We start from the raw sequence: 14035 nt of genomic DNA, 5'->3' as shown, positions 1-14035 counted from the left end.
CACGTAACGTATGATTGTGCTGACCAGTTAACCCAGCCTTAGTCTGTATCCCCCAACTAGAAAGGTCTGAATGTTGATAGGCTTTAATCTGAAATTTACATCTGCACGCTTTAGTTTTACTTTTTCTTATTAAAGTATCTTCAGAAGTTCTCCCTCTGTAGCGTTCACCCCGTGAACATCTCAACAGCTTCTGCCTTCCCCATGTTTGTGCGAAGATATTGTAATCTCAACCCCATTTTGAATAGCTACCTGTTTTGCCCAATCAACAACATCTTGACACGAAGGGAAGACGGTGTTCGTTATGAAACGGGAACTGTAATCAATGCCGTCGGGATTCCAATCTTCTAACGGTTCCTGAATGTACAAAAATGCATAACAGGTATTAATAATACTTGAAAAAATTAAAAAATTTAAATTCGAGGGTGTTTCGGGTCTTTTTTAGGCTAAACGGGCAGCTTGCCCGTTCCACCATAGGTAGGAACGGGCAGCTGACACTGCCCGTCCAGCGGGTAGAACGGGCGCCGCGCGCTGCCCGTTCCGTAGGTGGAACGGCGCCGCCCGTTCAGGCCAAATTAAATTTTTTTTTTACAGAAACGTGATTTTATTTAAATTTAGGATCGTAATAATACCTCGTGTTCGAAATCATGGTCTTCGGGAATGCTCGGGTCCATTTTCGTAAAAGTCGGTTTTTTGGCTTGGGAGAGAAAAGGAGAGAGAGGATTTTGAGTTTTAATAGGAAAAAATGAGAAGGGCGAAAGGGTAAAAGAGGGAGCGGTGAAAAGTAACTTAGGGGGCGGTAAATAGAAATAACAAAATCTTATCATCTGCAATAAAAGATTTGAGGTAATCTATTTTTTGGTTTCAGATATCATTTTTTTGGCTAGTTTTTTACAGCCCTTAAAGGGAAACAATATATTTTTATAGAAATAAAGGTAAAAGCTTTAATCAGCTTAAAAAAAAAAAAAAAAAAAAACTTCAACCATTTGAAATAGTTTCCAAACCGTGTTAAAACAATTCTATAAATAGTTGAAGTAACTGTTTTAAAAAGACATTTTTGAAGTGTTTTGAACTATTTTAAACATACATTGATTTGACCGATTTGTAAAGACAGTTTCGTGATTTAAAAGTTTACAAATAAAGATATATACTTTGTGAATTTTGTAGTTAAAGGATATTTCAGTCAATTTTTCAGCCAAACAATACTTGTGATTTAGTAAGTTTGTAAAGTTAGACCTTCAATTTTGGATAATTTGCAAAATCAGTTTTTTTTAATTGCTCCAAATCGCTCATTTTCAAGGTAAATAATCACAACAATCATTTTTAAAGGAATGACTGCGTTTGTAAAGCTCACTCTTTTTTGCGAACTTTTAAACCACGATCACTGTTTTTACAAATCAGTCAAACCTGAAGTTTTATTTTTATACTTTTCTCATTTAAATAGTTTAAATTATTTTGAAATTTTCTTCACCAACCCTTTGAAAAATTGATGATACAATTGGATTCACAATTTTTTCACATTTTTACCATAAATCTAAGCATTCAAATACAAGTTTTGGTAGAGGCTATGCTTATTTTGTTTTTAACAAAATAAGTCGTACTTTATTTTTAACAAAGTAAGTTTTACTTTATGTGTTTTCATTTAAGTGATCCACTCCACATTCCAGCTATTAAAACCGACCCTAAAAATAAATTCAGGAGTTTTAAAAAGCTAGGGAGAGTAGGAAATGGAATGAAAAGTGAAATTTGCATATATAAAAAAAATCTAATACATTTCTACTCCTCTAAGTTGTTCAAAAATTACAACTGACCTCTGAACTTCAAAACATTATAAGTTAACTCACCCTCTTAACTTGCTTAATTAAGGGTCAGTTGTAACGTTTGAAAATTCCAATCACGCACTTCCAAGTGGCATTTGAGGAGTTATTTATTCTAAATAAACAAGTTGAAGAAATTAGTTATGAAGTCTTACAATTCAGAGATCAGTTGTAGTTTCCACAATTTGGAAGCACTAGGATGTATTATGCTCACTGTTCGAAACGAAGATCGCCTGGACCGCATAGGCGCTCGAAATCGAGAATCCTCTCCGATTTTCTACGATTAGTCCATCTAGGCGTTTTATTGACTCCCAGGCGATTTTCAGCCGCTTGGGCTCCGCCTAGGCCGCCTCGACACTGCCTAGCCTGCCTAAGCAACAATGAACAAAAGCATTTTTAATTGTGAATTTATTTTTTTGTTTATTATAATTCACTTTTAAGTTGTTTCAATGGTATTATTGTTGAAATGTTGATATTTGCACAATTTTGAAGATATATGTTATATATATATATATTTCTATATTAAATAATTTTATATTATTATTTTTAGATAGTATAATACATATTTTAATTGAATTTATATAATAATTTGTTGATTAATAAATAAAAAATACAAAAATACAAATTCAATTAGTCCCCAATTACTCTCCAACTAATCCCTGATTAATCCTCGAGGACCCTATCCGCCCAAGTAGTGCCTAGCGTTTTTTACAACCTTGATTATGCTAAAAAGACACTTACCTTTTGAGTAACATGGTTTTTTTTTTCTTATTTCATGTGAAACTGATCATGCAAGCTAAGTGCCTAGAAACTTTATTAGCATTCTATGAAAATGTAATTCAAATGTTTATATTACATGAATTTGAGGCTACATGAATATTCACTGTTTTGAATTGAATTTCGTTTAATCTTTAAGAATGATTTATGAAAAATAAAATATTAATGTCCCAAAAATTTCACCAGCCATCTGTTGTAAAAATGAAGGCCTTCACTGTGTTTTATCATACTCATGATTTTCAATAATTTTCTCAGCAGGAGCTGGGTGAGAATCATGTATTCAGCGAAGGCTTGGATAGCACTCAGCTGACATCTTAAAGCCCGCGAAATCTCTTATCACCAACTCCGAATCTCGAGTTGTTTCAAGTTCATTCGAGTCTGTATTGCAACCCCAAACTCGAACTACAAGCCTTCTACATTTCGGAGATGGTTGTTGTAAATACATTTTGTACCATTCGGTAACGTCCTTCTTGGAAATGTTTTTCAATTCTTCGGCTTCCTTTAGTGAAAAGTCGAACATATACCTGAAAATCAATGGATTCAGAGAATTACAGTTACAATCAACTGCATTACACATGTACAAAATAATATCACCATGTTTATCGAACAAAAACGATATTACCATTCACAACAACAGGAGGCATAAAAATAGTACCTTTTATCAGTAATCTGACCCCAGAGCCGATTGGTTTCGTACTGCAACGAAGGTTCCTTTTCCAACAGCTTAGCCATTAACCCACTCTTGTAGTTTTCAAACGATGCTTCGTCAAGTCCTTCCTACAGTGCCAACATTCTTGAACTTCTTAGTGACAGTAAAAATAAAGCATTCTGGAACCCAAGTTGTGAACATTAGAATTTGAAAAGCAATTGCACGACAGAAGTTCAGAAATACATTGTCACTTAACCTTAGAAACGGAGCTGAAATAGACCAACATAGAGGGTAATTTGGTCAAAATTTAATTACATACAAACAAGCAGAAACAAAAAGAGCTAAATTGGCCCCGAATTGAAAGGTGACCATTCTTCTCCCATGAATCTGATAGTACAAACCATATTTGAAAACACTTTTTAATATTGAGAAGTCCTATTTCTTGAGTCTACCGACTCAATGCTAACCGAGGCCAATAGATTATTTGGAGAAAGCTGATAATGCTCAAAGATGCTAATAAATGGACGACGAGCAACCTCAACTGAGGCACAGAACAGAAATAATATTAAGCACAAAAGATAATGTTAGAAATGATGAACTTTGGGTGCATACCAACAAATCTTCAAGGCTATTTATGAAGTTCTCAATTCTTCCCTGCAAGTAAATTGGGGAGTACTTGGAAGATTGAACACAGAAACAGAACCCATAAACACCATATGTTACTCGTGGACTACATTCAACAACGTAACCAAGCTGCTCCTTGGTCCTGTATTCCAACATACATAAGATACTTTCAGTAAGAATGAAATGATAAATTATCCAGTCAATGCAGATGATTAATGAAACTCAATTCTGTTCAAAAGTAGGTGTCAGGGACCGATTGAACTAAAAACTTAAGCTGATAGTTAAGAATTAATAATAGCTTTATAATAGCTTTTATTATTTTCACTGAAAGTAGGATTCTTTGCATTCGAAGAAGACATGGATGTTTTAAGTATGCCTCAGTAGAAGCAGCAAAAAACAAAACCAGCCTCTAGCTCTATTTATGGACAGGCATCTCAATCTCATATTTGTGGCTTTCAACAACACATTTGTGAGATACTTGCGAATAGCTAGTTATAATCTTAAGCAATATGAATATTTTAGCCCAAGAAGAAACTCACCTTAGCTGATTAAAAAGCGGTTCTCCAACAATTTCATCAAAAAGATCTATCAACGCCTTCATTTTTATTGATTTTAGCCCTCCTTCCTGCTCAATTTGGAAGTACAGCTGCAGAACATAACAGAAACCAAAGAGAAAAAGAGTGATGTCATGATTGGATTTTGGTAGAAAACAGAACATGTATGAATAATTGTGATAAGATTCAGGTTAGATACCTCAACTACAGAGTTTGTTTCCGACTTATTCTTCACATTGACATCTCTAGCCAGGTTGGAACTAGGAGGGAGACGCAATATATGATCCTCATGCCTCATATTGACTGGGAGTGGTTGTGCAGAAAAGTTGCTTTTGAATATATTTGATAACTTGATTGCTTCTTCTTCCAACAAATTGCCATGGCAAAGACCCTCTATGTAAATCTGTATGATATGAACACAGATAAAATTGTACTTGTATAACATTTAACATATGTTAAAATAAACAATGCCACTCAAAATGAAAATGCGAAATTCCAAAAAATGCATTTGTCTATGTACCTCGGAACGAAGATTGGGAACAAATGTCTTCAAATCAGCAAGTGATAGGTCATTTAGGATGCACAGCTTCTCCTCTACATCGTAGAAGGTCTTACACAGAACTGCAAGTCTCAAGTATGATGAATGAGTTAGAGGCTTCATATTGGCATTCTTTAAACTTCTTTGCAGATTCTCTTTTATGACCTGTTATATTCATTTTTATTTTAGAACATAAAAGGAGATATATAAGTAACAGAACTGACTGATATCGATAATCCATCTGACATCAGATTAGCATCTATCATCCAGCAAAGCAATGATATTATGTACCTTAAATCGATCATCAACTGGCATAAAAGATTTGGCTATCATCAATATCTTAGACAAAAGAACAGGAACTTTATCATTGAAACCATAAACCTTTAGCTCCAGCTTGTCACTTACAAAAGATACAGATGTTTCCAATTTGGCAACACTGGCCTGCAAAAAATAAAAAGGTCATCCAACAAAAGATTCTCAATGCTATATACGGGAACTTAGATTGAGTAGAATGTTGCCAAACATGAACAAGGGAGCACTTCAAGAAAAAATGTAAATCAACCAGCGTCATACAAGGATTCCATCTATATCAACCAGACTCGTACAAGGATTTCACCACTAAAGGTTCAATAGTTTTACTAAAGAGAATCTAAAAAGTTTATTGAACATTGAAGTATAGATAAACATAATGAAATACTTTTTCCCAACAAGATATGTAGTTTGTTAAAAACTGGATAGGAATTATGTCTTCCCATCCAACTAATTATAATGATAAATGTTAAGCAGATGAGCTATCTAACACTCAAGCTGGCTGAAATGCTAGTCCATGCAGCACTCCTGATATATCTTTGGCATTGCTGTTGAAGTAACTCTAGAGAAAGAATTATATTAAATATTTTTATCACAGTCCATTACACATGATATTTATGATAAATTTTGTGTTCACCACCATAAAACTTTCAATGGTTAAAGAAAACTCAAAACTGCTTTGCACAATGTCTAAAATGGTGATTTTCAGAAAGTTAGCTTGCAACCTCAATGCTAAACAAACTAGGGACACAAAAACACAACTCGCCTAATCAATATAAAAAATCTGAATGGATAACATTGTTACTTGTTATTATAAAAACTAAGAATTAACTGTATAAAATGAGCAGCTAACCTGATATATAATGTCATTCAATTCATCTTTGAGAAGGTGAATAAATAGCTCAGTAAGAATACAATTCTTCACAGTATCATATGCCCCTTTCAAATTTATGGAGAAATATGTATTTGCACGAGGAACTTTAAAAGTGTCATCGAGCTTGTACCAGAACTTCATCAATGGTTCATCAATTATGCATCTTGGAGATGCAGTAGTTGAATTATCAGCATGTATGGTAAAGTCACATGGAATAAATTCATTTTTTGAGGGCAGATGCAATGACATATCAACTTCTGGTGGATCCTCCCACAATTCCATCACAGATGAAGGAACATCTTCCTCAGCATAACATGACCCAAACCATGGCTCGTATTGGAGATCTGCAATGGATTTGTGAAGGGAAAGGATAGAGAAACAGAGTCAGTAGATCAATCACTTATAGGGAAATATTATTCCACAACAGGTTACTTAACAAGTCAAAATTCATAACAAATGGTAATATAGACAATCAACAGACATAAAGACCAGATAGCTTTCATCATAACACTCAGCAATCATTTTTGTTATAATGGAACTATGTATCCGATTTCATCATAACCACAATGAGCATATTGTTCTGCCTATAATGCAGCTATAAATATGATAGAAATGGTTAGTTTAATGAAGAAGTTAAAGTAGGGGGAGATTGGAGCAATTTCCTCATGGCCCTAAGGTGCGAAAAGTCTAAGCTTGGAATTCTTGGAAGATAGAGATATGAAAACAGGAGCAATTACCTTGTGACTTGATGAGTGACTTTGATACCACATCAATCCTCATGTTCTCTGGTTTGAAGAAACCAAGGACATGTTTTATCATTTCCCCATCCCAAATCTTGAACACATAATCTCCATAAATTACATGTTCTGTTGAATAAACGAGCAAATTCTCTGCAAGAAAGAATTATCCATCATAGTTAATCAAAGTATGAATTTTCATCGCAAGAAGCTATAAGCTACATAAAATGAGTGACAAGAAAAACAACAAAATTAATTCCAAATCCTTCAAAGCATTAACATCTAGTGTCCCTATTATAACCAGACCTTCTATAAGAAACATAATATTTCTTAGTCAATCAGATAACTTGAGGAGCTCGATAATAGTTCCACAATAATTATGGCTTAAACACAGGCTTTAGTGTTTCTGATTACTGTTTGCTTCTCTTTTACATCCTATTGATTGCCAAAACCTTACCTCACAATGACAACTTCCAAATATATCTTCAATTCACATAACTTTTTCTCTTATTGAACTTCAATGAAATTGCTGATCCAAACGGAGAATGAAAATATTATAGAATTGCAAGAATAAATTAAGCTCTAAATCTTCAAAATGACCATGGATACTACCAATATGCCATCTCAACTCAACTAAGTAAAAGCAATGGATCAATCTCTTGACGGATTACAGAATTGTCCAAACAAGGAAATCAATGTGGAGCCTATATATACAACTAAGTACCGAGTACTAATCCAAACATAGAAAATACAATCTAGTCTTCCAATCCCAAAATGCTTCCCCACTTTCGGATATATATATGTTTCATTGAGAAGATCACATTCTGGCAACCAAATAACAAATGAAGTGAAAGTTTTAGGAGCTAATATGAAGCTAGTTATGCAATCAGAAGTCATGAAATACTTAAATTCAAACAAACAATTAAGTGAAATTCGGCTGCTCGTTGAAATTTCAGTATGAAACTATCAAATATGTTATGCAAACTTCCAAATACAAAGGGAAATGGACTTCAAAATCTCCAAAATGATAAATGTAGTTCAAGTAAATTACAACTATATCAGCCAATTATAAAACGATATCTAAGTTGTAGTGCACATTGCACCACAGCTGCAAACAAAAAATACAAATCAAACCTGCAAGCTCTGCAGCATAATCATCCTGAGGCTGCTCTTCTGCAAATCTGAATTCCATGTTTCCAATATCTTGCAGCTCCTTAAATATCCATTCTTGAGGAGAAGATTGACGCAATAGCTTGAGGTATTGATAAACAAACCCTATGATATCAAAAATCTGTCCAAAAAGAGAAAAAGAGATCTAAATTTAGCAGAAAAATTACTGAAACAAGTGAAAATGGTAGTCAAAGCAGCAGCAAGGGCATGGCAACTACCAGGACTAGCAACTGTTCACAGAATAAAAGTAGTGAAATTTTCATTAGAAATTATTTATTATCATCTTAGCATGAAATCAGAAATAAGAGCAAAGTTAAGGAACTAGAAATGCTGGAAAAATGAATATCATAATTCATAAGAAAAGAAAATGAGATGAGAAGTGGAGGACAAAAAAGGATACATTTTCAGTATTTGCAACGGATCCTAAGTGCATCTTAGCATTCTATAGAGGGAGAGAAAGCAGATACAGCAAAAAATCCCAGAAATGAAAATATCATACTCCCAACAAGATATAATATAACTAATAAACCATATTGAGATGAACACATCATAAATTGCAACCCAAAAGTGAAATCCTAAAATGGTTGGTTCTCACTATTAAGACAGATAATAAATGGAAACAAACTCAAGAATAGGTTTGACTGTATACTATTTAACCAAAAGATTCACATGAGATTGAATAAAAACATTACCTTTTCCAAGCCGGAATCAGTGAGGTGTATGGACATGCCAAAGACATAAGCTACAGATGATCGATTCATTCCTTCATCTCCAACCCCAGCAGACAAAGAAGTTGCCCACCCTTTAGCTTTGAGAAATGAATGTAAGCTGCCTTTGCCCTCTGCAAGGCATAAATATTTTTCTTAAATATAAAAGCTAAACTGTAAACATGTGACCAGAAGTATAAGAGTCGTGAATTTTCAGGACCGAAAATGTCCAGGAAAACTTATCCAAAATAAATAAATCATTAAAACTGATAGGACATAATATGGCAAAGAAAAAATGGTATATTTGTGCAGAATAAAATTGTCATTTTTGTTTTGCCTTTATGCATGTTAGACAGGACATCTCTTGGACTAAGAAATCCAACAGCTTTGGCTAGACAAACTATTAATTGTTCTCTTATACAATATTGCTTTGCATGTTTAGAAAGAGGATATGAGATTTAGCGATTCCCTCACATCAAAACTAATCTTGTTTTAAGTGCACATATTCCTATGTAATTAAATGTGTTTGCATATTCATGTGCATATATATAATGCTCATCTATGATATATAATTTATCATACCATGCCCCAAGAGATGGGCTAAATAATCTTCAGATTTCTTCAGATAATCTTGTCGAAGACATGGAAGTGTCCACGCTAAGTCGAGGATATGAACATCTTTGACTGCCTCTAATCTATAAATTTTACCAGATCTCCACAGAGGACCTTGCATCTCAAACTTCGGCTTTGCCTGTGAACCTTTTCTGACATCACCAAATAATTTTGTAACCCAACTTTCAAGTATGTCCAGAGACTCTGCATTATTTAAATAGCATAGTCATCAACACAGCACAAAAGAAATTTCTTCTTCTCAATTAAGACTGATCCTTTCTTTCATTAATTTGTAGAACAGTACTATATAATATTAATAAAGAACAGGCATTAAAATTTGGTAATAAAACCATGTGGGATATGTTTTAGATTGTTATTAGATATATACTTACTGATAATACATTACAAGTTCACAGATACATACAACACTCATCAATGTAAACAGTTTAAAATTAGTGCGGGTGAAACTGCTACACTGTACCTCTGACATCACACCACTTGTAAAACCCAACACTTCCACCAAATAAACTCAGTTTATAAATGCAACAATAATTTCAGTTCACCAAACTGATCTCCCTTGTTTCAGAACCATTCGTATCTTCTGAGCACCTCCTAGGAATTATATTATAAAGCATATATCTAAAGAATTATTGAGAAAATATTTACCTCCTCCAATCACAACTAGCTTCATCAGTCCACCATGATAGTAGTCTCCGTATAATTTCAAAATCTTTTCCCGCAAATTTATCCCCTTCTCCATAGCTTCCATAAGGCTCTTCTTATTCCCTTCCACCCAACAACAGGAAGTTAATCAGTTTCCTTTAACAGACAAAGTAACAACAAATCGAAAAGCAACAGAAGCAGGCTTACCCCAAAAGAATTTGTTGATTGGGAAACCAGATCCAGATGTATGGCACTGAAGCTGTTGGAGGCGGCATGCATCATTTTGCAAAACCTGGTTAAATTCTATATCCATTGGATTCACGCACACATCACATTTAGTAACAAGAAATGTGCAAACAGCCAAAAATGCACTTATGCAGATACAAAAAGACATTTTTAAATGTGAGCTAATTTTAAGAGGGGGATACGGAAAACAAGCTTCAAAAATTGGCACATACCTGAATCTACAGCGAGTACCTCACGTTCCATGGCCTCCATTTTCACAAGAGGCGATACAAAGAACTGTGAAAATCTGACATGGGAAAAGTTCAAGATAAGGATCTAAACACAGTTTAGCCCGCTTTTGAAAGATATTCTGGAATTAAAACGCAAGCAAACAAATAAGCAAAAATAAATAAACAAAGAGTAAATAATTAATTAAAATGGTCAGGATAAACAACTTTTTCGTCATTCAATATAATATAACAAATGTGCATGAAATTATGAAGAATATAGTATGTATCCACTAAGCAAATGATACAATGACCAAGATGATAGAGAAAAAACAGGTACCTATATTTGTATAAGCTCAATAATTTTACTAGAATATCTCCATTATATTTGTTTAACTATACTAGTTAAAATATTTAGATGAAATATATATGTGATCCAAGTTTTGATTCAAAACTTGCAAATTTATGATTAAGCCCAAAATAAAGATTTCACCATCACAAATATCTCAAATTTGAAACACAGGTAGCTAGCTTGAGAAAATAACATGACCAAATGTTATTGTTTAATCATCGCTTGAATTGCACATAAAACTCCATATGTACATGCATATGTGAGCAAATACAGTCGCAGAGGTACATGAGCTATCTGTTTCATGCACATAAAGAGACATGAATATGAAGGGGAATTGAAATATTAAACCACCAATATTCAGGTCTCCATTTACCTTCTCAAGGCGCCCTCAAGAAAATCAGGTTTGACTTCAAAGTGGTAGCATGTATGCTCAGCTTCAGTGTATGCATTTGATGATCCTCCATGCTTGGACAAATAACTATCATACTAACAAAGAAAAGAGTCAAACTAACAGGCCAAGTTATAGTCATGTTGCCACAATAACATGACTTCTTAATTTTTTGTACTACCACGAGTCAAACACGCATATATCTTGCAAAAGAAGCTACAGTATGTCTAGAAATATTGGCTATAAGCAAATAACTCAATGACTAGGTGAGCTAAATTGGCCCAATAATGGAAGTATGGGGAAGATTTTTGCCACAAAAGGTTACTTTGGAATAAATTTGCCTCTAACCACAAGTTCAAAGGCAAAACTGAACCAACAGCCAAAGAAAATGCTATAACACATCATCTTAAGCTAAATATGCCTTTCAATTGTCACTGAAGTGGTATATTTCCATTAAACTGTTTCATTTCAAGTAAGGAAACATAACATGAAAAATTCCTAAAGGAATGAGAATAATTTCTGAAAATTTTCTGCTGCCACAACACATTTGATACTCTTCTTGTTTGCACAATTCAAAGCAACAACCTCTTAACAACCATATTCCAACAGTTTTGCTAAAACATTGTCCAAAAATGTCTAATCAAAAAGTTATACTTGAACGAACCTCATTCTCATCTGGAAAATCAGTACTCCCCATGAAAAGCATGTGTTCTGCACAACATAAAGGTTGTAAGTAACACTGGAAGACCAAATTTGATAGCATGCATACTCAATAGAAGTTATTGCCAAAAGAATAATGCGTTTTTATTTAAATTGATATGAAAGAATGATCGAGCAAAATAATGGAGACGGAATCAAGGAGAGGAAAACGCTGAGAATACTAAAAGAATTTGGAATGCAATCAAAGTTCTTTTCGCACATAAGTATTTCAGTTGAATAAAGCCAATAATGACCTTTATTTCAAAAATCCTAAACACAATTCCTATGGGAAGTAGTTTTTTCCTTGTGCTAGAACTCTTACTCTATTACATGGCTTACTTTCTCTTAAACAGTTCCTTTCATAATATACCAAGATCATCTGCTTGTTTCTCAGCACTCCCCCAATAATCTCCTTGGCCAAACCCCATGAGCAGCTTTCCATTCATATTCTTTAACTTCTCAACAGTGCTAAGCCATTTCAAACTCTCAAGGGTTTAATTTGGAAGTTATCCAGCTAGTAATGTAAATTTTCAGATCTTTTAGAAGCTCTGATAGTACATTGGAAAAGTATTTGATAATCAACAATGAATTAATAATAATAATTATAATTGTAAAGCTTTTATGCACCGAAACAGAATTATAGTGCAAATTATGAGCTTTTTAGTTCAGCTTGGAAGTTATCCAGCTACTGGTGTAAATTTTGAGATTTCTTAGAAGCTTTGATAAAAAAAAAAAAGCATTGCTAATCAACAATGATAATAATCGTGTACAGCTTTTATGTATCGAAACAGAATTATGTTGACATTATGGAGAATGAATCAGAATTATGATCAAGATAAACAATCAAACCTAAAAAATGTGCGAGACCCTGTGCCTCAACAGGGTCAGAAAAGCTTCCCATCGCCACACACATAGCTGCTGCCGCCTGCAAAGATAAAACCCATAAATCTAATGAAGCCAAGCCCCATATGTTTCCTCAGTCGCAAGAAAGTAAACACTCCAATTGCAAGCCGATATTATTCAAAGTAGCATCTTTTAGATCGAAAAGCATGATAAGAATGATTAAACATTTACTTGAATGCAGAAAAGTAAGGAGAAGCTGAATTAAAGTCCCACAAGAAGCCATTAAGATTGTTTAACTTAAAATCAGTCTTGAGAAGAAAAAGAGGACGAAATGCAGTTTCGACAACCTAGCTTTCAATTTTAACTTCTCGTAAAGCAATTACCCAATACTGGAATGTTTACTAAGTAGTTATAAATTCGAATAATCTGAAATACTTCAGGAATTCTATACAGTTATCAAATCCAGACCAGAATACTGACCTTTTTAGTCTGAGAACTCCCCTTCCCCTTCCCCTTTCCTTTTCCAGTTCCTCCAACTTCACCTTCCTCTTCTTCCTCTTCATCGTCTTCTTCTTCCTCTCCTTCATCATCCTCATCATCATCCTCCATTTCATCGTCCTCATCATCGTCATCCTCCATTCCATCATCACCATCATCGTCATCTTCAGCTTCCTCCTCTTCTTTCACTCCACGTTTATCTTGGGAGTTCCCTAGGGTTTTAGGATCATCGTTAGCGTAAATCTCAGGATCGTGAACAAGTAAAGCGCACAGACCATTGTCCAGCTCAATCACTCTATAGAGTCGCCTATCATTGGGTGATTTTATGACCAAATTGTCCGATTTAAACGTACACTGAGCCACCATTGTTGATTTCCTTCCTTGTTTCCTTTGGCACAGAGAAAAATAAGAAACAGAGCAAGTTTTGTGCTTACTTCGAGTACGCCCTTCTCTTAGTAGGCAGCCTATCAAAAGCTTTGAACCTAACCTTTCCTTCCCATATATGCAAGGTATTTTCATTTTGTTCTAGTGTTTGCTTGCTCACCGTATCCATTATAAATTTTATTTCTTTTTTCATTCAACAAAACAAAACAAATTACAATGAATGGATGATATAAATATATTTAGGCTTAATACATCATTTGCTCCCTGAACTTGTCCAAAATAGTTGATTGGCCCTCTGAACTTTCAAAGTGTCTCGATAGCTCCCTAAACTTGCATAAAATGTTTAGTTAGCCCCTTGAACTTGCGTAAAACGTAATCAATTGATCACTCG

At 34.2% G+C, this 14035-nt stretch overlaps 1 protein-coding gene across 1 annotated transcript; it reads right to left on the bottom strand.

Annotated features, from left to right (window-relative positions):
- Positions 1-2604: 2604 nt before the first annotated feature.
- Positions 2605-13757, bottom strand: LOC136235555 (nardilysin-like). The gene is made up of 19 exons (XM_066025289.1): positions 13243-13757; positions 12769-12844; positions 11885-11931; positions 11206-11318; positions 10487-10560; positions 10236-10331; positions 10032-10151; positions 9336-9569; positions 8739-8887; positions 8011-8167; positions 6877-7029; positions 6119-6483; positions 5248-5397; positions 4939-5121; positions 4618-4821; positions 4404-4510; positions 3853-4006; positions 3247-3368; positions 2605-3115 (listed from the first exon to the last, which is right to left on the bottom strand). Exons 1-19 carry the CDS (start codon positions 13624-13626, stop codon positions 2872-2874), a joined length of 3132 nt encoding a protein of 1043 aa, XP_065881361.1. The 5' UTR covers positions 13627-13757; the 3' UTR covers positions 2605-2871.
- Between the last annotated feature and the right edge of the window lie 278 nt (positions 13758-14035).

The sequence above is a fragment of the Euphorbia lathyris genome, chromosome 7 (genome assembly GCF_963576675.1).
Source record: "Euphorbia lathyris chromosome 7, ddEupLath1.1, whole genome shotgun sequence".
NCBI lineage: Eukaryota > Viridiplantae > Streptophyta > Magnoliopsida > Malpighiales > Euphorbiaceae > Euphorbia > Euphorbia lathyris.
This window is presented reverse-complemented; position numbering and strand designations above follow the sequence as displayed.